Source organism: Felis catus, chromosome C2 (assembly GCF_018350175.1).
Source record: "Felis catus isolate Fca126 chromosome C2, F.catus_Fca126_mat1.0, whole genome shotgun sequence".
Lineage (NCBI taxonomy): Eukaryota > Metazoa > Chordata > Mammalia > Carnivora > Felidae > Felis > Felis catus.
In genome coordinates, this window is record NC_058376.1 from 70,157,818 (window position 1) to 70,181,534 (window position 23,717).

The following is a 23,717-nucleotide window of genomic DNA, read 5'->3' on the forward strand; positions in this document are numbered from 1 at the left end:
CACTTGCTGTCCAGCAGGGGCATGGAAAGCAATGGCACATACTGATTTAAAATTGGCTAGGTACTTGACAAATTTCATATTAAAAAAAAAAAATTGGTTACGTACTTTTTCAGAAAAGTCATGATCAGTTTCTTGATTTTTTTTTTTTTTAATGTTGTGTTATTAACAAACAGTGACTTTGGTGTTTTTGCAGGGGATAATCTTGGCCAACAGTATAATAGCCCACAAGAAGTTATTGGCAAACGAGGATCTGATATCATCATTGTAGGCCGGGGCATAATAATGTCATCTAATCGTCTGGAAGCAGCTGAGTTGTACCGAAAAGCTGCTTGGGAAGCTTATTTGAGTAGACTTGGAATTTGAGTGTCTTGGACACATGTTTGTGAAGACCTTGAAGATACATGGTCTCCTGAGAAGCGTGGCGTGAAATAATAAGCAGCATTTAATGGATTGGATTCTTTCATGGGTTCTGTGTTGGAGTGACTTCTGGATTTCTAACAGTCTTTAGGAAATACTGAATGATGAGTGATCACTGCGTTGTTACTATAATAAATTTATTTTCAAGCTTTTTTTTAATTGAGATTGATGTTGGTTAGGCAGTCACAGTCCTGCTTGTGTTGGGATCTTTCATACTTGAAAGATCAGACTTTCTTTTAATTGTTGTGACACAAAAATTTTAAGACATCAAAAGGCCCAAACCGTTGTAGTATTTTATGTGCCTTATGTGATGCCCAAATAATATTTAAATGTTTGCTGTTCTCCTTTTCTGTTTAAAAGTGATAGTCGAGGTAACCATAGGGAAACAGGAAGTGGGGAAGGTGATGGTAGCTGCAACCCTGAAGCCAATATCTGGCTTTCATTTCGATCACAGGCAGCAGTTATGGACCTGTGCTGAAGCAGGCAGAGCTTCCTCATGCCTTATTGGATTACAAGTGGACAAGCTGCTCTTTCATTTGTTTAAAGACAATAGTCAAGACATCTAAGGTTCCATTTGAAGGTTTGCTCAGATCCTGTACAATTATCCCAACTACCCTGGACAAGGAAGTCTGCCTTCACCAGAAATAGAAAGGAGCCCAGCAACAGAGCTGACGCTGTTACCAACATTTCTGGGTTTCCACTGAGGTAGGGCCAGGGACATGCACCTTCACAGGCCCCACCTGCACGCATGTGCCATAACCAGTTGAGCAGCCCCTCTCTGGTCCCAAATACACTATTTTTCCCACCAGTTCTTCTGAGTTTCCGCACGATCCCTCTTCCAGTAGTGACAGAGATTTGCCCCCATTCTACATATTTCTTTTCATCTTTTCAGGAACAGTCTTGGGAGTAAAGGGTACGAGCTCAGATGCCCATTTTGAAACAGGTGGCCCCACCCTGTATGTTCAAGGTCTTGTTTAGGAGGGTCAGTGTGGCAATTGCAGCTGAAGGCTCTCCGTCCTTAATCCATCAGCGTGTTGAGAAGCATGCTAAGAACTACTGAACTGGTAAGACATGTTTTTCAGATACAATGAGACATCTTGGGGTGTCCCATTCCCGCTGGGTCACCTACACCCGGCCTTCACAGGTATAAGCTCTGGCTCATCCAAGACCCACTAGGTAATGAAATCAGAGGCCCCGACCATGCATTTAAAATGCAAATTCTGGGCCCCACCAGAGATGCTGCCTCAGATTTGGGGTAAGGCATTTCTAACAAGTGCTTCCTGTGATTCTGATGTTTGAGAATAAGCCCAGCGCTTTTGCAGGCCTTTTATCTAAGCAAAAACCCCACCTGGACTCATAAAACTTTGGAACACAAACTGATTCAGATAAATAACTTGGCTATCTCAGGAACTATGAGAGTACTTTTCAGCTTGGAAGTATTTTGGAGACATTAGATCGTGCAGCCCTTTCTTAGTCAAGGCATATTTACAGAGCATAAGCACTGAGCATTATAACCTGTCCTAGTAACAAAAGGGAACAGCCTTCACAGGGCACCCAGAACACGTGTAAGACTAATGGAGTGGAGAATTCTATCCCCTGGCCTCTTCCAGTATTCTAGGCATTTAGTAATGCATAAGCCAATTGCTTTGTAGTGCTGGAAGCACCTAAGAAATCTGGTCTGGCTCCCTTACTGTTCAGCTACAGGAGTATAGACCCAGGATGGTAACACAGTCCCGGAGTCTCAGTCCCAACTCAACCTTAATCATTGATTGTAGTTACCTCTAGGAAAAGTCCCCTAACGTAGCCCCTAGCGACTGACAGAAGGCACCTTCAATGTTACTTCCTCTCAACTCCCATTCACCCATCTCTCTGAAGAAAATGGCTGCTGGGTTCATTCAGGTAAGGCCTAGAAGCATGATTACAGGCTCTGCCAATATCTCCAAAGAAGAGAGCAGGTGCCAGGTATTGTCTCCATTAAGGTAGAAGAAGGAACAATAGTGAGGAGGCTCAGGACTTGTGGAGGAATGTGTGTGTGTGTGTACGTGTGTGTGTGTGTACACCCCAGCGGGTCAACTGGATTTTCCTTGGTTAGGGAGGAACTGAGGTTTCTGACAGAGATTATCCTAGTTACTGTAATGCTGGCCCTTAGAAGTCTGTAGGCCTCCTACCAGCCACAGGTTTGCTGTTCTAGGAGCATCTGCCCCACCTCTCAAGGTGTACAGAGCCAAGGGTAGACAAAGTGTCTGAGGAAATCCAGCAACCTGGGGAGGAAAGCAAAAAAAACCACCCATAGTAGCTCCAAGAGAGCAGGGATTCAATCTTGGATTCATTGCAATATTCTCTGTACTTGGGATGGGGCCCAGCAAACTTTCTGAATGTTCACAAACACAAGGCTTCTGGTAAGAGTGAGCTGCCCCAGGAAACACCACACTTCAGAGACCAAAGTACCAAAAACGAGACCTGAGTTTTGGGAGAACTTAAATAATTTTAGTTTTGAATTTGAAAGTGAGATGGAAAATTTTAAAGATGGTATGATAATGTTGAGAACTACATTCATGGGCTGGAAGAGCAAGTGGAAGAAGCCATTAAAATTCAGAACAAGGAGACAAAAAAATGGAAGTAGTAAGGGAGTAGATGACAGCCTTAGAAGACAGATGCAGCAATAAAAGACATTCTGGGAGGAGAGGCAATCATTTTAGAAATAACTGACCTCTCTTGGGGGCGCCTGGGTGGCTCAGTCGGTTAAGCGTCCGAATTCGACTCAGGTCACGATCTCGTGGTCCGTGAGTTTGAAACCCGCATTGGGCTCTGGGCTGATGGCTGTGAGCCTGGAGCCTGCTTCCGATTCTGTGTCTCCCTCTCTCTCTGCCCCTCCCCCGTTCATGCTCTGTCTCTGTCTCAAAAATAAATGTAAAAAAAAAAAAAAAAAAAAAAAGAAATAACTGACCTCTCTAGTTTGAAAAAATACTTGAGTTTGCAGATTAAAAGAGCCCACTAAGTTATAGGCAGGAGTTATGGACAAAGGCATAGACTTAGGCATATCCTATGAAAATTACTGAATTTCTAGGATAAAGATTACTAAAAAAAAAAAAAATCAGACCAGTAGTAGACTGTCACCTTTAACACTGGAAGCCTGGAGACAGGTAGTGACACATGTGGGCCCCAAGAAGAGAAGACAGCCATAACCAATAATCTGAGCCCACCCATATGATCCCCTGTCAGGTGGTAGCAGCCAGTTGTAAGTGTTTCTTAGGCTTCATGTTCACGGGGTACTTTAGGACTCAGACTCAATATCTACATCTAGATATTAGAATAGAATTGCAATGGAATACAATACAATCGCCACTTTAGTTTGGTACTTTCTATTCAATCCTGAGAAGATTCAGTATCTTCCTGGAAGAACATGTCTCTTGAGGCTGATAGGAAGGAAAATCTGGCTGATGTCTCTTACGATGGTATGGAAGTCCTTTTCAAAGTCTAGAAACTAAATTCCATGATGAGCAGGACAGTGACAGTCTGGTGCACTTCCTGTATGCAAGAAATACTTGGTTGATTAAATGATGAAAGAATATACATATAGCTGCAAATCTACATATAGACATAAAGGGGTAAAAAAGCTGAATGTATCTACCTCTATAGAAAGGGGGTAAAGAGTATAACAAAAATACCAAATTGTTAGTCAAGAGACAGGGATTCTCATCCTAAACTCTGCTTGTAATTAGCTCTTCTGCAGCCTTGTGCAAATCATTTCTCATCGGTCCTCAATTTCTTCATCTGTGAAATGGGGTGATTGGATTAGATGATCTCTAAGGGGCTTCCAATTTCAGTTCCCTAAGATTCTGAGATTTCCTAAGATTCCAAGTCACCACTTCAGCTACTAGCAGATCCCAGTTCAATTGGCTAGATACACCCACTCTACCTCCGCGCCACCAGCTTCCACCTGACGGGCCCTTTAGAAGGCACAGGCTCAGTGCATCTCACTTGCTAGTGTAGATATTGAGTAAGAAAAAAGTAGAGTGGAGCCCACACCAACCTTCCATAGGAGACCTAGCTGATTTATAAGCATAATAATGAATGCTTATTATTGTATGCCATGGAATTCTGAGGTGGTTTGTTATGCAACAGTAGCTTAACGACGTGTTGCAGCTCTCCAAGACCTACCCCTGGTTACCAGGAAGACAAAAATTTTATTCCACCAAGAATCAACCTTCCCAGTCCTCCCCTCTGGGTGCTTTCAGTAATCTCTCTAAAAGAAATGGCTGCCTGACTGTGGCAGACATGCTAACTGCAGACAGTGAGTCTGATGGCTAGCTCTGCCCACCGAGAGCCTTTCAGTTAAACAGGAAGGGAGCAAGACCTGCCCCAGGTGTGACAGAAAAGCTAATTGCAGACAACAAGTCTGACTGTTAGCCCTACCTGCTAATGAGCCCAAAGTGGTGGCCTCAAACAGGCTTCTCAACAGCATGGAGATCAAACCCTGTGCAGTGCACCCACAGCAGACAAAGCAGGTCATTGCAGCTGGCTGGGCTGAAGGCCACCATGGCTCAGCCACACACAGTAGGGCACATGCAGCCCACACAGGGGATACCCCAGGAGCACCTGGTTCTGGTGACCAGCGGGGATTGCACTACAAGATGACACAGGACTTCTACAAAAAAGATACTACTTTTAAGACCAGGAGCTGTAGCTGACTTACTGAATACATAGAAACAAACACAGAATTAGATAAAATGAGGAGATACAGGAATATGTCTCAAATGAAAGAACAAGACAAGAATCATAGTAAAAGAGCTAAATAAAATGGAGGTAAACAACATGCCCGATAACTCAAAGCAATCGTCATGAAGATACTAAATGGACTTGAGAAAAGAGTATATGAGCTCATAACTTCAACAAAGAAATAGAAGATTTAAAAAACAAGTCAGAGCTGAAGAATTCAATAACTGAAATTAAAAAATAAACTAGAGGGAATCAATAGCAGATTAGAGGATACAGAAAAATGGATCCGCGATCTGGGAAACAGTATAAGGAAAACAACCAGTCTGAACAGCAAAACTAAACATAATAAAAAAAAAATTAGAATAGGGTAAGGGAACTCAGCAACACCATCAAGTATAATAACATTTGAATTATAGGGATCCCAGGAGAAGAGAGAGATAAGGACACAGAAAATTTATTTTTAGAAATAATAGCTGAAAACTTCTCTAATCTGGGGACGGGAACAAACATCCAGATCAAGGAATCACAGAGAGCTCCCAGCAAAATTAACCCAAGGAGGTCCACTCCAAGACACATAATTTATATGGCAAAAAAATAGGGATAAAGAGATTTTCAAGAGCAGCAAGAGAAAAGAGTTACATACAAGAGAAACCCCATAAGGGTATCAGCTGACTTTAAAGCAGAAATTTTGCAGGCCAGAAGGGAGTGGCATGATATATTCAAAATACTGAAAAGAAAAAAAACAAAAACAAAAACTCAATAACCAATACTCTACCCAGCAAGTTTATCATTCATATTAGAAGGAAAGATAAAGAATTTCCCAAACAAACAAAAGCTAAAAGAGCTCATCACCGCTAAACTAGCCTTAAAAGAAACATTAAAGGAGATACTTTAAGTGGAAGGAAGAGGCTGTAAATAGAGGTAAATTATGAAAGAAATTCACAGGTAAAAGCAAACCTATAGTAAAGGTAGATTAATCACTTATAAACCCAGTATGGAGGTTAAAACATCAAAGTGATAAAAATCAATTATACCCACAAAAATTAGTCAAGACTTGCACAAGATAAAATGTTAAAGATGACATACATAGAACATGGAGGTGGGGGGAGTAGAAATTTGGTGATTTTAGAATGTGTTAGAACTTAAATGACCATCAGCTGAATAAAGACTACTATAAGATGTTGTAGATGAACCCAACGGTAACCACAAATCAAAAATCTGTAATAGATACACAAAAGTAAAAAGAAGGGAATGCAAGCAAAACATCAACACAAACCATGAAACCACAGGGAAGAGAGCAAGAAATAAAGAAAGAAACAGAGAAGTTACAAAAACAATCAGAAGACAAATTAACAAAACAGCAGTTAGTATAAACCTACCAATAATTACTTTAAACGTAAGTGAACTAAATGTTCCAATCAAGACAAAGGATGACTGAATGGATAAAAAAATAATAATAATCTATTTGCTGCCTACAAGAGACTTATTGCAGACCTAAAGACACATGCAGACTGAAAGTGAAGGGATGGAAAAAACATATGCAAATGGAAGGTGGAGGGTGGCACAGGGTAGCGATACTTCTGTCAGACAAAATAGATTTTAAAACAGACTGTAACAGTCTACAGCCATACCACCTTGAACGTGCCTGATCTCATCTAAAATGGACTGTAACAAGAGACAAAGAAGGACACTACATAATGATAAAGGGATTAACCCAACAAGAGGAGGATATAATAATTGTAAATATCTATGCATACAACTTAGGAGCACCTAATACCTGAAGCAAACATTAGTGGACATAAAGGGAGAAACTGACACCAGTACAATAATAGTAGGGGAGTTTAACACCTTACTTACATCAATGGATAGATCATCCAGCTAGAAAATCAACAAGGCAGCAATGGCTTTGAACAATACATTAGACCAGATGGACCTAACACATATACAAAACATTCCATCCAAGAACAGAATACACATTCAAGTGCACATGGAACATTCTCTAGGATACTAGATCACATGTTAAGCCCAAAGCAAGTCTCAACAAATTTAAGAAGGTTTAGGTCATATCAAGCATCTTCTCTGACCACAACAGTATGAAACTAGAAATCCATTACAAGAAAAAAATCTGGAAAAACACACAAGGAGGCTAAACAACATGCTACTAAACAATGAATGTGTCAAGGAAGAAATCAAAAGGGAAATTTAAAAATACATGGAAACAAAACACAGTAGTCCAAAATCTTTGGGACACAGCAAAAGAAGTTCTAAGGGGGAAGTTTAAAGTGTTATAGGCCTACCTCAAGAAACAAGAGAAATCTCAAACAACCTAACCTTATACCTAAAGGATCTAGAAAAATAAGAACAAAGCCCAAAGATAGTAAAATCAAGAACATAATAAAGATTAGAGCAGAAATATATGAAATAGAGATAAAACACACACACACACACACAACCCCCAAACCCCAATGAAACCAAGAGCTGGTTCTTTGAAAAGATGAACAAAATTGATAAACCTTTACCCAGACTCATCAAGGAAAAACAAGAGAGGACTCAAAATCAGAAATGAAGGAAGAGAAATAATAACCATGTGACAACACAGAAATACAAAGGATTATAAGAAACCACTACAAAAAATTATATGCCACAAATTGGACCACCTAGAAGAAATGGATAAATTCCTAGAAACATACAATGTTCTAAAACTGAATCAATAAAAAATAAAACATTTAAATAGACTTACTGGGAGTAATGAATTCAATCAGTAATCAAAACTATTCCAACAAACAAAAGCCCAGGACGAGATGTGGCTTCACAGGTGAATTCTACCAAACATTTAAAGAGTTAATATTTACTCTTCTCAAAGTATTTCAAAAAATAGAAGAGGAAGAAAAAATTCCAAATTCATTCTGTGAGGTCAGCATTACCCAGATACCCAAACCAGACAAAGACAGTGCCCTAATCCAAAACAAAAACAAAAACACCTACAGGCCAATATCTTAAATGAAAATAGATGCAAAATTCTCAACAAAATATTAGCAAAATGAATTCAACAATTCTTAAAATATACCATTCACCACGATCAAGTGGGATTTAGTCCAAGGATGCAAGAGTTGTTCAATATTCACAAATCTACCAACATGATATATCACATTAACAAGAGGAAAGATAAAAAACATATGATCATCTTAGTAGATACGGAAAAAACATTTGACAAAATACATCCATTCATGATAAAATTTTCAACAAAGTAGGTTTAGTGGGAACATACTTAAACATAACAAAGGCTCTATATGAAAAACATACAGTTAACATCACACTCAATGTTGAAAAATGGAAAGCTTTTCCTCTAAGGTCAGGAACAAGACAAGGATGTCCACTCTCACCACTTTTATTCGACATAGTACTGGAAGTCCTAGCCACAACAATCAGGCAAGAAATAAAAGGCATCCACGATGGTAAGGAAGAAGTAAACCTCACTCTTTGCAGATGACACAATACTTATATGTAGAAAACCCTAAAGACTGCACCAAAAAAACTATTAGAATTGATAAATGAATTCAGTAAGGTTGAAGGATACAAAATTAAGGCACAGAAATCTGTTGCATTTGTATACACTAATAATGAAGTAGCAGAAAGAGAAATTAAGGAAAATTTACAATTACACCAAAACAAATTAAATACCTAGGAATAAATTTAAGGAAGTGAAAGGTCTGTATTCTGAAAACTGTAAGACACTGATGAAAGAAATTAAAGATTTTGACACAAACCAATGAAAAGCTATTATATGCTCATGGTTTGGGACAATTAATATCATTATAATGTTCATGACCACCCAAAGCAATCTCTATCAAAATACCAAATTTTGTCGAAATCCTAAAATTTGTGTGAAACCAAAGACCCTGAATAGCCAAAGCAATCTTGAAAAAGGACAAAGTTGGAGGTATCACAATCTCAGATTTCAAGACATACTACAGCACTGTAGTAATCAAAATGGTAGGGTTCTGCCACAAATGCAGACACATAGATCAATGGATATGTGAGGATAGAGAGCCCAGAAATAAACCCACACCTATATTATCAATCTACAACAAAGGAGGCAAGAGTATATGATAGGGAAAAGAGTCTTTTCAATAGGTGGTGTTGGGAAAACAGCTCCATGCAAACGAATGAAACTGGACCACATTCTTCCACCATACCCAAAAATGAACTCAAAAAGGGTTAAAAACCCAAACGTGACACCTGAAACCATACAACTTCTAAAAGAAAACATAGGCAGTAATCTCTTGGACACTGCCTTTAGCAACCTATTTATGGATGTCTCCTCTGGCAAGGGAAAGAAACGCAAATATGAACTATTGGGACTATAATACCCAATATACACCAAATAAATAAGATAAATAAAATAAAAAGATTTTGCATGGCAAAGGAAACCACCAACAAAATGAAAAGGCAACCTACTGAATAAGAGAAAGTATTTGCAAATGATATATCTGATAAGGGGTTAATATACAAAATATATTAAGAACTCATATGACTAAATACCAAGAAAAAAACACTTGATTAAAAAATGGACAGAAGCCCTGAATAGACATTTTTCCAAAGAAGACACAGAGATGGCTAACAGACACATGAAAAGATGCTCAACATCACTAAACATCAGGGAAATGCAAATAAAAACCACAATGAGGTGTCACCTCATACCTGTAAGAGTGGCTAGTATCAAAAAGATGAGAAATAACAAGTGTTGGTGAGAATGGGGAGAAAAGTGAAACCTTGTGCACTGTTGGTGGGAATGCAAACTAGTGCAGCCACTATGGAAAACTGAATGGTGATTCCTCAAAAAAAAAAAAAAAAAAAAAAAGAAGAAAGAAAGAAAGAAAAAGAAAAAAGAAAAAAAGGAAATATATAATCCAGTAATTCCACTTCTGGAAATCTATCTAAAGAAAATGACAACATTAATTTAAAAATATATATGCATCTCTATGTTTGCTGCAGCATTTACAATAGCCATGTTATGGAAGCAGCCCAAGAATCCATTGATAGATGAATGGATAAAGAAGATATGGTGTGTGTGTGCGCACACACACACACACACACACATATATACAGTGGGATATTACTCAGCCATTAAAAAGAATGAGATCTTGCCATTTGTGACATGGATGGATCTAGAGGGTATCGTGCTAAGTGAAATAAGTAAAAAAAGACAAATACCATATGATTTCACTTATATGTGAGCTCTAGGATAAGAAGCCAGTCACACATTTTCCAGAAGGTGCAGTATGGATGGAAAATCATCAAACCAGAGAAGGGGTCCCTGAGCTGGGGTCTAACACTCGCCCCAGAGGTGACTGACCTCAATTTCCTCTTTTGTAAAATGAGGAAATGCCTTCCCTGAACACCATGTGGGCCTATTGTGAGTGTCAAATGAGGAGAGGCTGCTGTTAGTCTCAGGGGTTTGCTATTTGAAGCAGGTTAAGACCAACGAAGTTTTAATTGGTGAGCCTTCCAGGGTGTTTCTGGAGTCAAACGAAGATGGTAAATGGTAACCAGTTGCCCTGAGAAGTAGGTCCAGACTTTTTTATATGTTACCTATTTATATATTTTATATGCATTATTCTGACAAGGGGTCAGTAGTGGTCACCAGAACAAAAAAGTAAAGTATCCTCCTATCCTAGAAAGTTAGGGCTTATGGTTGCTTACAGGTTAGATCTTGCCTTTATGCACCAAGGTGTGAGGCTCTTCAGATGAAGAAATGGCACAGAAGGACATGGTCAGAAGGATCCAAAAGTGTGTGTGGAGGGAGGAAAGGTGTGAGGAGGGGGCAGCAGAGAAGACAGTTCAGGGAAGAGGTCAAGGATCTCAATAAGAACCAGAGGCAGGTTATATTTTGTTGCCTTTAGTTTCCAGCGTCCCGACAATCAAGATATCCAGACAGACCAGGTCCCATCATATGACAAAATGAAGCATTAGAACTTCCTGGCATGGAACTCTTAAGAGAAATAAATTGGATATAAAGACCTTCTCACTGGGACACATCACCCAACCATCTCAGAGGCTGCTGTCAGACAGGCTGATGGGCGGTGACCATCCAAGAGTTCTTCCCACAAACGCGACCTCACCAGGAGGGGCCTTGGGAGCTGAGAAGGGGGGCTCTACAGACACGGCTCTCCCTGACAACACCACCATCTCTCCCCATCTCTCCTCCCCCTCCACTTCCCATCCTCCCTGGAGGGGCTAAGGCCTGAGTGGAGCCAGGTCCTAAGACGTCGGGAGCCCTGAGCAGGGGGAGGACAGAAGCCAGGTGGGAGAAACCGAAGGCCTCAGCACGCTGCCCCGAATGAGAGGGACCAGAAGGTCTCATTCCCAGCCATGCTAAAAGCCACAGCTGTCGGAGTGCAGCTACGAGACAAGCCTAAGCAGAGAAACTGCTCGGCCCTTGCTCCCGGTCTGCATTTTCAGTGCTGGCCCAACACGCACCACCCAGCATTCCTTGGTGCCTCAGACACAGGTCCAACACTTACCTCCTCCTGAGTTTCATCTGAGCACTGCCAGCTTCCTCCTCTTCACCACTGCCCCTCTCAGCCAGTCACAAGGCACCCACCAGCGGCCTAGTGCCCCAGGATGGCCCTTCTCCGAAGCAGGCAGGAGCCAACACACTGGAAGCCCTCTCAAGAGAGGGAGGAGCCAGCCAGTTAAAAGGTGATACTGGAGCAGAGATAAAAGACCCCTTCCCCCTTCCCATTTCCCCATCTGTTTGTTGTTACCTGTAACCCAGCCCAACAGTTTAATGATAATGAACCTCAAGCTTTGGTCCTAATTAAACAAATTAAAAAAAAAAAACATCTCTCTTCCCCCAAAGAGGTGGCTGTTAGTTACCTTAAGAACTAGTCGGGCGCCTGGGTGGCGCAGTCGGTTAAGCGTCTGACTTCAGCCAGGTCACGATCTCGCGGTCCGTGAGCTCGAGCCCCGCGTCAGTCTCTGGGCTGATGGCTCAGAGCCTGGAGCCTGTTTCCGATTCTGTGTCTCCCTCTCTCTCTGCCCCTCCCCCGTTCATGCTCTGTCTCTCTCTGTCCCCCCAAAAAATAAATAAACGTTGAAAAAAAATTAAAAAAAACTAGTCAAACAAGTGGAATGAGGATCCCTGGTTCTTTTAAAGAGGGCAATAGTTGGGGCACCTGGGTGGCTCAGTCGGTTAAGTGTCCAGCTGCAGCTCAGGGCATGATCTTATGGTTCATGGGTTTGAGACCAGCATCAGGCTCTCTGCTGTCAGCACAGAACTTCTTCAGATCCTCTCTCTCTCTCCCCAAAATAAATAAACAAACATTAAAGAGGGCAATAGTTGAATCCTAATTTGGTGAAAATTTTACACACACACACAGAAAAAGACTGAAGTCATACACAAAAAGCTGGAGTAGTTACCCCTGCTTGGTATAATTATAAAAGATTCTCTATGATATCTTTATATTTTTCCATCTTTTCCATGCATTACTTTTGCGATTAGAAAAGTTGTTTAAAATCAGTCAATAAAGATAAGCACCATTTGAAAACCTATATTAAGTCAGTATAGATTAATTACAAAGGCAAATAGCCCCCACCCCTCCTTTCCAACAAGTGCATCCCTAGCCATCTTTCCAACCAGATACCAGGAGAAGCTTTTCCAGAGACTGCCAGGTGCTCTTTGCAGGCCCCTCTGCAATCATGAGAACTCCCATCTGTGTGCTTTCCCAGCAATGGCAAAAGGGCAGCGACCATCTGCCCACCCCCAGCTCCTGCTCCATTATTTGTATTAATCGAGGAGTGCTGGTGGTGACGCCTATGTGTGGGGGCGGGGCAGGGTACCAGCATGGACACACCGCCTAAGGAAAGGAATAAGAATCACAAATTGGGGGGGCACCTGGGTGGCCCAGTCAGTAGAGCCTCCAACTTCGGCTCAGGTCATGTTCTCACAGCTTGTGGGTTCAAGCCCCACGTCAGGCTCTGTGCTGCAAGCTCAGAACCTGGAGCCTGCTTCTGATTCTGTGTCTTGCTCTCTCTCTGCCCCTCCCCTGCTCATGCTCTCTCTCAAAAATACATAAACATTACAAAAAAAAAAAAAAAATCATGGAGTGGGTCAGAATGTCGGTAGTCAGGTCTCCAAATAGCTAGTCCCAGGAGCTTCCGGCAGGGGGCAGCAGGGCGCTGTGAGCAGCTGGCTCCCACACTAGCGGTGGGTGTCACAGATGAAATAGACCTAACTTCTCTGTCAGGTGGACGCCAGGAGCAAGTAATCCTTTAGAGTGTGTGGCTCAGGAACTGAGTGCCCTTACAGAACTGCCTGATAGAAAATAAGACTTTCAACAAGTTGATGATTGTCGCCAGGAAACCACAACCGAACAGAAGAGAAACCCAATTTCTTCCAAAATCATATTTTTCTCAATTTAGAATCTCAAAGTCACCATTTTATGCATCTATTTTATATATTTATTTACACTTGGACTTACTACGAAAAGGTTTTAAGGCAGCTTCACCAAGTCACGAGGCCTCTGTTTCATCCTAACTACACAGAACAAAGGAAACTCAGAATCCGTCCATATTTTCCCCAGGTGATAGGCCCTTTTTACTGACAGACACTTGTCTTAGTGTTTGCCAAAATGAAAGAACGGTACAGGGCGCCCTGGTGACTCAGTCGATTGAGTGTCCAACTTCAGCTCAGGTCATGATCTCACAGTTGATGAGTTCGAGCCCCACATCCGGCTGGCCGCTGTCAGAGCAGACCCCCCTTCCGATCCTCTGTCCCCCTCTCTCTCTGCCCCTCCCTAGCTCGCACGCGTGTGCACTCTCTCTCTCAAAAACAAATAATAAATATTTTTTAAAAATGAAGGAAGGGGAATTTGGTCCAAGGCTGAGAACAGATGAATTTGGAATGAAAGCCTAATAGCCCTGAAGTGATGCCAAGAGCAAAAAAACTGGTCAGTGAAAGACATCCTACAAGAAAGAGCAGGTATTAGGAGGCCAACACTCTGGCTGTCATCAGCTGACCTCTGGGCAAGCAACTGCCCCTCTCTCACAGCTTCCTCTTACATAAATAGGGGATAGGATCAGATAATTTGTCAGGTCCCTTCTATCTCAGATATGGGAACCTAAGGGAACTTCAGGGGTTTACAGGGAAAAAAAAAAAGCTGAAATGGGTTTTGTGCTTTAGGCCTGGTTGGGACATAGGAATTGAGCAGGGAAGGCACTTTTTTTTTCTTTTAACATTTATTCATTTTTGAGAGAGAGCGTGAGCAGGAGAGGGGCAGAGAGAGAGGGAGACACAAAATCCAAGCAGGCTCCAGGCTCCGAGCTGTCAGCACAGATCCCGACGCAGGGCTTGAACCCACGCACCGCGAGATCATGACCTGAGCTGAAGTCGGACGCCCAACCTACTGAGCCACCCAGATGCTTCCTGTTCTTAATAAGGTGTAGAGAGTGACTATTTGTGGAAATCACATCTTGACCTTTCTTTACGTGCACAATCCATTTCCAGCCTCAGCACCTTGAAACAGGGGAGCAGGCCAGTGTGGTTTTCACAATTTCTAGCTTGGAAGTCTTCCTTTTAACCAAAATTGGGAGGGTCCAAAGGCATAGGCTTAGGTCTCCCTCGAGCATCCCATGAGGCCCTGTTTGAAGAGCCCTGGTCTGGAATAGGGAATTGGCTCTTGTTGGGTCCCTGGAGGAAGTACACAGCCTTTTCAACCCCCCACTGGGGCACCACTTAAAACCACGTCAGGATAGGAATACGCGCGTGACAGAGAGTGTCAGGCAAACACAAAGTCTTGTTTAATCTTTACTTTCAATCCCAATCTTTTCCCTTTTCATTACAAAAGTACTAAACAAACACAGACAGAATTGGAAAACTGACATCTGCAACTATGTGCCTTCGGCAGGCATCTCAATAATCCCATCACCAACACCCCTGTGCAAGGACAGACATCAGGCAGATAATTCGCAGTAATCAGAGCTATACCATAAATGCATGATCTTTTTATTTTGTATAAAAATGATCAACACGACAAAAGCCAGAGCGCGTGTTGGTTTTGCACACTCTGATACTCCCAAGATCCTTCTCCTCTGGCCAGGCTGGAGGCTCAGCCTTCCTGGAAGGGAGAGACAACCTAGACCCCCAGCAGCTCACCCGAGTCAGCAAGCTGGATGTGGTGTGGAAAGCTGAGAGTGTCAAAGTCCCAGGCCTTTCCTGGGCTTGGAGGGGTGGCGGCCTGGTGTGGCTATGGCCCAGAAGCCAGGTGGAACTCTGGCTGCCTTCCCGTGCAGGCAATGGGCTCCTGGCCCAGGCTCACAGGAAGGTGTCTTTGCTTGTCCCTCTAGGGAGCTGTGATCCAGTCGAGCAGCTGTCCAGGGCGTATCAGTCTCCGACTTATCGTCAGCCCCCTCTGGCCCTCCTCGGAGGAGCTGTCAGTCCACTGTGCCATTGTAGGGTTTGTTGAACTTGTTAAAGGTGAAATCCACAGTGTGTGTGGAGATGGGCTTTCTGTACAGAGGGTTGGAAGCCTGCAGAACACAGAAGGCAAGAGGACACGTGTGCGTCCATTCATTTGAACACACACTCTCGGGGTCAGTCACCCCGGAAGGCGGAGCACGCCGGCAGTGGCAACCCTGTCCTGCAGGACCATCCCTGCCTCCACCTGTCATGCCCTGGGAAGGACCCTCCCTGTCTCTAAGATTCCCTCTTTCTCTCTCAGACGGGCTTGGCCAGATGGTCTGTGAGGTTCCTTCCAACTTTAACAGAAACTAAGTGGGGATTCAGGGGTGCTGCTCCCTGTGCTGCTCAGTCCTTCAGGAGCATGCAATTTGCTTGGGGAGACAAGACTCGCACAAATGGATGTTATCATAGACTCTAACAACTTGAGTTCATTTACTGAGTCTGCAGTCGCTCTAGGACTGTCTAGACTCTTTCTCTGAGGCTGCACCAAGCGCCTCTTCCCTGGAAGAGTCCTGAGCTAGGTCTGGTGTGAGGCTCTACACAGAGCCCCCTGTGCTTCTGGACCGTGAATTCTCACCTTCTAGAATGGGGTGCACACCACCTCTCTTTGATTTCAATGCCAAAGATGTTAGTGGGCCTTAAAGCTTGTCTGACCTCAACCAGATCTCTAAGCTTGACTTTTTTTCTTATTTCCGGCTCCCCACTGGCTTACCATTTCATAGCGGGCCCTGGACCTCTCACTCTGGAACTTGGCAAACTCTCTCCGGTCATGGATGGTGACGAGCAGCTTCCAGATGGCCAGGAGCGCAATCCCAATCAGGAGGATACTGCCAACCACGGCCAGGAGGATGGTCGTGGCGTTGGGGGCAGTTCCACACTCTGGAGGGGACCAGGAGAAACCATGAGCAAAGCCACTAGGATAGCATCCCTCCCCCCTCCCCCACAATGTCAGGCCTATCTGGAACGACAGGTGCACCTCTCTTCCTTCCACCTTCTACCAAACACCTTCCTTCTCTTCTGTCTTAGATCCCCATGCTGTTTTTGGGAGACCTGGGGGTGCTGGAAGTTTTCTCCAATGCACACTAAGGGGAAGAGTCAAAGAGGGATGGTGACTGTTCCAAGGCCACATGTAGAAGAGACCCTTGGTGGCCGCCCCCCTTTCTCCCAGACGCCATGGTGCACTGTGTGCTCAGCAGCACCTCCCCTTACATGAGTGTACGTGTGCCAGCCTGGCCCATTCTCCGCTCTCCAGACTGGATGTGTCTCAGCCTCCATGTAAATGGTTTCAGAGGCAGACTGGACAGGCAGGAGGTTTCATGAAGCCGTATCCACAAGGGCTGGGCTGGAGGCCAGCCAACGTTTGTAACCCCAGAGTGTGGCCCTTTGGAGCGAATGTGCTTATTTTCAAAGAACCACAAAGACAGTGCTTGGAAACAAAGCCTCATTCTTACAGGCATGCATCTTGGGCTGGTACCACAGCACTTCCTCTGCCGCTGGCCCAGAGAAGGCGTATTATGTGGTCTGGCTCAATTTGGAAAAACAGTTTGCAAGGCTGTAAATTGAAGGGAGCAAAACCTTTTCTCCTCGCCCCTGTCCCCCTCCAGGGAAGCATAAAAGGGGTCATACTAGAAACCCTAATTACTCCAAAGCAAAAGGCCATTAGTCCCAGGGTCCAAAGCATGAGGCAGAATTATCAATGTCTGCACTAAGGCTTGGCATCCTCAGTGGCCCAGGAGCTGAGTGTGGCAGTTTAACCCAGAGCCCCGTCTGCCCTTCTTGGACTTCACGGTGGCAAGTGCAGGTGCCCCTCCAGGGCTATGTGTGTGTGTGTGTGTGTGTGTACCCAGATGGCCTGCCCAGCCTTGACCATCCACGCCACCCCCCCCACCCCACCCCCCCTGCTGCACACCCCCTGCAGAGCCTGTAGCTGCTCACGGCCATCAGCGTCAGCTGTGCAGGTGAAATGTGTGCTATGGCCACTTCTACCCCTGTGCTCCGTCTCCTCCAAGATGAGACACTATAACTCCCGTGCCTCCACGCTGTGACCTCCAGAGCTCTGCCCGGCAGTGGGTCCCCAGGTGTACATCATCTTTCTTCCAAACTCCAGGAACTGGGTAGGGGTGGCCTTAGATCCCGGTCTTTATAAGGAATTGTGACCCTTGTCTCTCTGGAGTTTGGAAAGCCAGTGAGGACGGAAGGGCGACAAGCCTAGAGCAGGGAAAGGTATCAGAAGCCAAGCTCCCAGGGGGAGCAGAGCCGGCCCTCACCCACCTGGCTCCCTGAGGACTGTCAGGTTGGCCCTCCCGCTGGGGAGCTCTGTGTAGGCGAACATCATGACACAGTCCTTGGCGGTTTTGTAGAAACAAAGCGCAGCCTCTTGGTCATCTTTCACTGGAAGAAAACCAGGTACAAGTGTCCTCTCGGAGCAACCCAGTGTGCTGATGGACAGGGTGGGGAGTCAAGCACCTCAGTTAGGAAAGGGGATGCAGGGAGGCATGAAGCGGAGGCTGGGCCTTCACAAATGAGTTCGGGTTTCTCACGTGAAGAACGTGGGCCCAGCATGGAATCTGAATTGCTCTGGGAACACGAATCCCCTGAATGGTGAGGAATCCCTGGGGAATGCAAGAGCCCCCCAGAGTGTTTGCTGGGAGCGATGTGAAACGGAAGAAGGCATTATGCTTGGAGGTGAGGTTGGTAAGTGGAAGTGCCCTGGACATTAAAGGGACACAGAAAAGAAGGAGCCATTCCGATGCCCTTTGGGGCCTGAGAGTTCACAGTTGAGTCCACTTGGCTGAGAGCCAGCTGTAGTGGCCAAGCATCAGCAGCTCTTTGGTAGGGTGTAAAACCAAAAGGACCCAAGGATGACGAGGACGTCTGGACAAGAGTTGGGCACCTGCCGTGGTGCCTCACCCACAGATGCCACGGGCCAGCGCCCGAGGCCAGGGCCGAGCCCAGACCACCCGCTCCACTCTTCTAGGGAGCAGTGCCCACCTGTCCCCACATGCCGTTAACCCAACATGGTGGACTCATAGCCCCCTGTCCAGATGTCACCTGCACTCCAAGGCTTCTCTGGGGAAGGGTTAGACTGATCTCTAGGAGGAAAAAGGAGCAGGGAAGAGGAAAGCAAAGGGGACATTGTTCCGCAATGGCCAATCAGTCCTGAAAAACAGCTGTGGATTGATGTTGTGGCATGAAATGCTTTTTAGCTCTTGCCTTTGTGACCCTGTTGCTCAAAGGAGGGTTTTTTTGGTTGTTTTTGTTCTGTTTTGTTTTGTTTTGAGAGCGAGTGTGAGCAGGGGAGAGGCAGAGAGAGAGGGGGACAGAGAATCCGAAGCGGGCTCTGCATGACAGCAGAGAGCCCAATGTGGGGTTCAAACTCATGAACTGTGAGATCGTGACCTGAGCCGAAGTCAGAGGCTCAGCCAACTGAGCCACCCAAGCGCCCCTGCTCAAAGGAGTTTTAACCTGGAACCAGACAAATTAGTGTGGTTATCAGATGGGAAATCCTGGACTTTTTCTCCTAGACCCCAACCATAAGCCTGGCCTGGGTGAGTGTATGCGTATGAAGAAAGCAGAGAGAAGGAAGGAAGGAGGATAAACAGTGAATCCGAACAGAAAGCTTCTCACTGAGGATTACACTGAGAGGCAGCTGTGTGTAACAGCTCAGAGCAAGGGCCTCAGTCAGGGGGCCACAGGAAGGCAGCATCTCCTTCCGACTGTGTGCGCCCAGGAGGTTGGGGCGGGGGAGTGGCGAGCACTGCCCCAGGTCTGCGGGCAGAACTTGCTGTGAGCCAGGCCTGAAGCACCAAGCAGACACGGTGGCAGGAAAATGGCCACGAGACAAGACTCGGTAGGCTCCCGACCGGCTCCCCTGGTCTAACACAAGCCCCGGCACGCAGGAGATGCTCAACGAACAAGTGCAGGCTGAATGCATGACTCAACATACTCGGGAGCCTCATGTGGCCACAGCGGTCGGTCAGAACCAGGGACGTCTACAGAGGGGGTGAGTCAGGACCAAGAGAGAAGGCAGGGGCTGGGAGCCTGCAGCAGCTGAGGTCAAGGTAGAGGGCAAGGCTGCCAGCAAGGGAGCCTCAGAGGCAGAATCCCTTTCATGGTACACAGTCTTGTTCCCCTCCCGCCCCGCCTCACCATTTTAAATGTATAATTCAGTGGCTTTAGTATATTTACAATGTTGTGTAACTATTCCATCCAATTCCAGAACGTGTCCGTCACCCCAAACAGACACCATCTTTGTTAGCGCTCAGCCCCAGTTCCCTTCTCTCCCCAGCCCTGACAACCACCAGTCTATTTTCTGTCTCTGTGCTTTTGCCTATTTTGGACATTTCACATAAATGGAATCCTACGATATATATCCTTTTCTTTCTGGCTTCTCACACATAGCATAGTACTTACAAGAGTCATCTCTCTTGCAGTGTGCATCAGGACGCCATTCCTTTTTCCACTGTATGGATGTACCACATTTTATTTTTCCATTCATCAGTTCATGTACATTTGGGTTGGTTCTCATTTTTCACTCTCATGAATAACGCTGCTATGAACATTGTGCACAAGTTTTTGTGTTAACGTGTTTTCAGTTCTCTTGTGTATATACCCGGGAGTGATGTTACTGAATTGTGCGGTAACTCCGTTTAATTTGCGGGGAACTGCCAGACCATTTTCCAAAGTAGATGCACAAACCTGCACTACCACCACACTGTATGAGGGTTCTGACATAGGGGCACTTTGATTCGGTGTAATTATAGTGCTCCAGACCACTTCCAAAGCCGGTCACGCGCATACGGGGCTAAGATATGTGATTTGCATTTAGAAACTCCTCAGCCTGGACAGAAATGGCTGTACTAGTAAAGGGATGGAGGCAGCCCAGAAAGGGTGAAACGCAAAGGTCTGTGCACCTCTGTCTGAGCCACCCTGTGGGCTCCCACTCAGAATGGGCTTATAGCCATTTGTTCAGAGATAAAGCAAAGGGTTGGATGGATGGAGTCAAATTGGAGTGGTCAGAATGAGAAGAACCCTAAAACGTGATCTGCCACGAAAGATAACAGAAGAAGGAGTGAGCGACAGCTGCAGGAACAGGTGTCTGTTGCCGGGGGGGGACAGTTGGGACGGCACTCAATCCCAGTGCTGGGATCACTGTGCAATCTAGGCCACACGAGACCCCTGCCCCTTCTGATGCCTTGCAGCATCATGAGAGCCACACCAGGCTGAGGCCAACGTGGTAAAGACTAGGCAGCCATTCATCAAACAGGGTTTCCCTGCCCCCTGGGCACACAACTTGACTACATTTCCCAGCGACCCTTACATCTAAATGTGTCCAAACAACTGAGTTGGAGTCGTGAGCCCCATTTCCAGGCCTGGCCGATAACAGCATCTCACGTGATCCCTCACTGTCTTCCCCCATTTGCTGACTGAGTGGAGAGGATTCCAGGGACCTTGAGGAGAATAGAACCTTCAGGTAGAGGGAGCCTGGTTTCCTGAATGACCTTATCAACCAAGGCCTTATCAACCAAAAAGGTCTTCAATGGACTCGCAGTGAGTGACTTATATTTAGTTAAGTCACTGAGGTCTGGGATTTGTTTTAGCAGCTAACATGACTTGTCCTAACTAATATACCAACTTCTCCGAGAGCCTGGGAGATGTGACTAAGATGGGGCTCCAGTGATGGTGCAGAAAGTTATGAACAAGAAGTCTTACACCCCAGAGAGCCCAGGGACCCAACAGTAGTATCCAGGACACTGACGTCATGCTTCTCAACTCCAGACTAGAACCACCCTGCTCCCTACCAGGTGGCCCTGAGAATCGATGGTCTCCACAGAGGAGGAAGCCTCAAGGTGTCTACCACAATACAAAAGGGAACAGTTACCCAGGGCCACTTGGACACACTCACCGATGGTGTCCGCCCACGTGATCACCTCATCCTTGCACAGGTTTTGGCAGGTCTGGTTGTCGGCCGGGTCCCCCACGTGAAGTAGCAGGCACTCAACACAGTCTCTTTGGAAAAGAAGCAATAAATGAGGGTGTTAGATGCTGTGCGGTGGTTCCCCACAGGTAACTGAGCTCCTAGGGGTGCACTGCCCACTCTTCTGCTGGGCCTGGGCCCTTGAAGGTTCTACTTCACCCTATCTTCAGATTTTTGGCCTCAGTCAGTGTTTCTGCTGGCCTCTGGTTACCCAAGGGTTCTTGGAGAAACATGTGAGTTTAGAGGCATGCCTGGTCTACACATCAAGTTGCAGGTTAGAGACTTTCCCATTTTTTTTTAAAAGTACGTTCCACGCTGGGTCTTGAACTCATGATTCTGAGATCAAGACCTGAGCTGAGATCAAGAGTCATCCACTTAACTGACTGGTGCCCCAGAAACTGTTCAATTTCTGATACCAGGAGCCAAACCCATCTTCACTCAGCTGTATCACATGCCTTTGAAGAGTCTGCTCCAAGCAGGAAACTTTGGAGTGATTAAAAAAATGGGGTTCCTGGCCTCATAGAGGGGTCCTCACACCCCCCTGGCCAGTGCTTAATGCTGCCAAATTGCCCCATTTCCCAGGATTCCTACTAGGGGATCACTACCAGGGCAGGGCCCTTAACCCTCCCACATATTAGACTCTCCAGGAGGCTTTCTAGAAAATACCATCTCCAGGGCCTGACCACACCAATGGGATCCACATCTCTGGGGCAGAGCCTGGGCTTCTGGATTCAGATTCATACAGTGAGGGTTGTGAACCATTGTCCTGGAGCCCTTCTCCCTCCCAGATGGAGCCTGCCTGGAGGGTTCTACCCTCTATGAGTTGGTCTACACTAGACTCTGGTAGAGGCTACAGGGTGGCAGTTTCCTTCCAGGAAACCCACATTTCAACAGGGGCCTTCTGGAGAAATTGGGTTAGGAGCCAAAAAGTCTCGTTTTGAGCCCCTTCTCCTCCCACCTCAGGTGCACAGTTTAAGTCAGATATTGTGTAAAAATGCTTATGTAAAATGCTCAATTAAGGATCAGTACTCTACTTCCCATAGTCAAACCCAGTTCCAGACAGTCCCCATCTACCTTCACTTTACATCAGTGAGAACAGAATCCCGAGGCTGTGGGGCCAGAGAAGCAAAGCTTTCACAAAAGGTCTGTGACGCCTGCAGTGGTGGGAGAGGGGCCTGACCCCTCTGGGGGACTGTGGGATGGGGGAGCACAAACAGAACCCCAGGGAGGAGCGGGCTGGGCAAGACAACCAGCTGACAGTGAATTCTCAGGGACTTAGGGGGGTGATGGTGCCCGGTGGCGATGGGGGTGGCTGCCCCAGAAGCAGGGGCTTCCTTGAGACTGGGTTAGGGCCGAATCTGTGGAACACAGGTGCTGATACCACAGAGCCACAGTGACCCGGGGGATGGCCACTCCGCTCACCCATAGGCCCACGGGGACCAGTGAGGTTATGTGTCTGGAAAGCTCTCTGGCAAAAATGTAGAGGGATGTACAACCACAATGCACGGCCTGAATTACCATCATCTGTTTTTTTAATTCCTTGAGATTGAGGCCAGTTACTAGATTTCCAGGGGAGAAACTTCAGGGGAGCAGCAGAACTGGAAGGGAGCTGGAGAGCACTTCAGACGCCCCCCTTTGAGGCCAGGGGAGACAGCAGGGCCATGAGACGCTGTGGCCGCTGCTCCAGCACCCAGTGCCCTGCCTCTCGGTAAGCCCCTCCCAAGTCCTCACTTCCCTTTCTGAACGTTGGGGAGGAAAGCAGGCAGGACTTTCTTAGGAATTCAGGGGTGCCTAGGTGGCTCAGTTAGTTGAGCGTTGGACTTTTGATTTTGGCTCAGGTCATGATCTCATGATTCATGAGATCCAGCCCCACATCAGGCTCATGCACTGACAGCTTGGAGCCTGCTTGGGACTCTCTCTCTCTCTCTCTCTCTCTCTCTGCCCCTCCCCGGCTTGCGCTCTCTCGCTCTCTCTCAAAATAAACAAGGAAAAAAAAAAAAGGAATGCAGCTACCCCAGAATTGGCCATAACATCCCACTCTCCTGGAACACTCCATAGAAACATTCTGGAGTTACAAACAAGTTGGTAATGTTTGCATTTCCCCTGAGGCCAGAGTCCCAGAGCACAGACAACTGAGACTTG

The 23,717-nt window shown here is 45.8% G+C and overlaps 2 protein-coding genes across 5 annotated transcripts in view; one reads left to right on the top strand and one right to left on the bottom strand.

Moving 5' to 3' along the window:
• Window positions 1–12,290, top strand: part of UMPS (uridine monophosphate synthetase) — a 45,631-nt gene extending 33,341 nt beyond the window's left edge. The window contains exon 6 of one of the 3 annotated variants that reach the window (XM_023260247.2): window positions 11,040–12,290. In XM_023260247.2, the coding sequence (XP_023116015.1) occupies window positions 11,040–11,101 (62 nt within the window). In that variant the 3' untranslated portion in view covers window positions 11,102–12,290. Of the gene's footprint in view, window positions 1–193; window positions 570–11,039 lie in introns of those variants that run through there. The other 2 variants (XM_003991720.6, XR_006585109.1) reach the window with 2 other exon arrangements.
• A 2,641-nt stretch (window positions 12,291–14,931) lies between these two features.
• The window catches only part of ITGB5 (integrin subunit beta 5), a 122,307-nt gene continuing 113,521 nt past the window's right edge, over window positions 14,932–23,717 (bottom strand). Inside the window, exons 12-16 of one of the 2 annotated variants that reach the window (XR_002745280.2) lie at window positions 21,504–21,607; window positions 17,870–17,989; window positions 16,575–16,680; window positions 16,311–16,477; window positions 14,932–15,666 (exon numbers count right to left, since the gene is read on the bottom strand). Coding sequence is in view for 1 of the 2 variants with exons in the window: in XM_023260248.2 (XP_023116016.1) it covers window positions 15,571–15,666; window positions 16,311–16,477; window positions 17,870–17,989; window positions 21,504–21,607 (487 nt within the window). In the remaining variant the exon portion in view is untranslated. The remainder of the gene's footprint in view (window positions 15,667–16,310; window positions 16,478–16,574; window positions 16,681–17,869; window positions 17,990–21,503; window positions 21,608–23,717) is intronic. The other variant, XM_023260248.2, reaches the window with a different exon arrangement.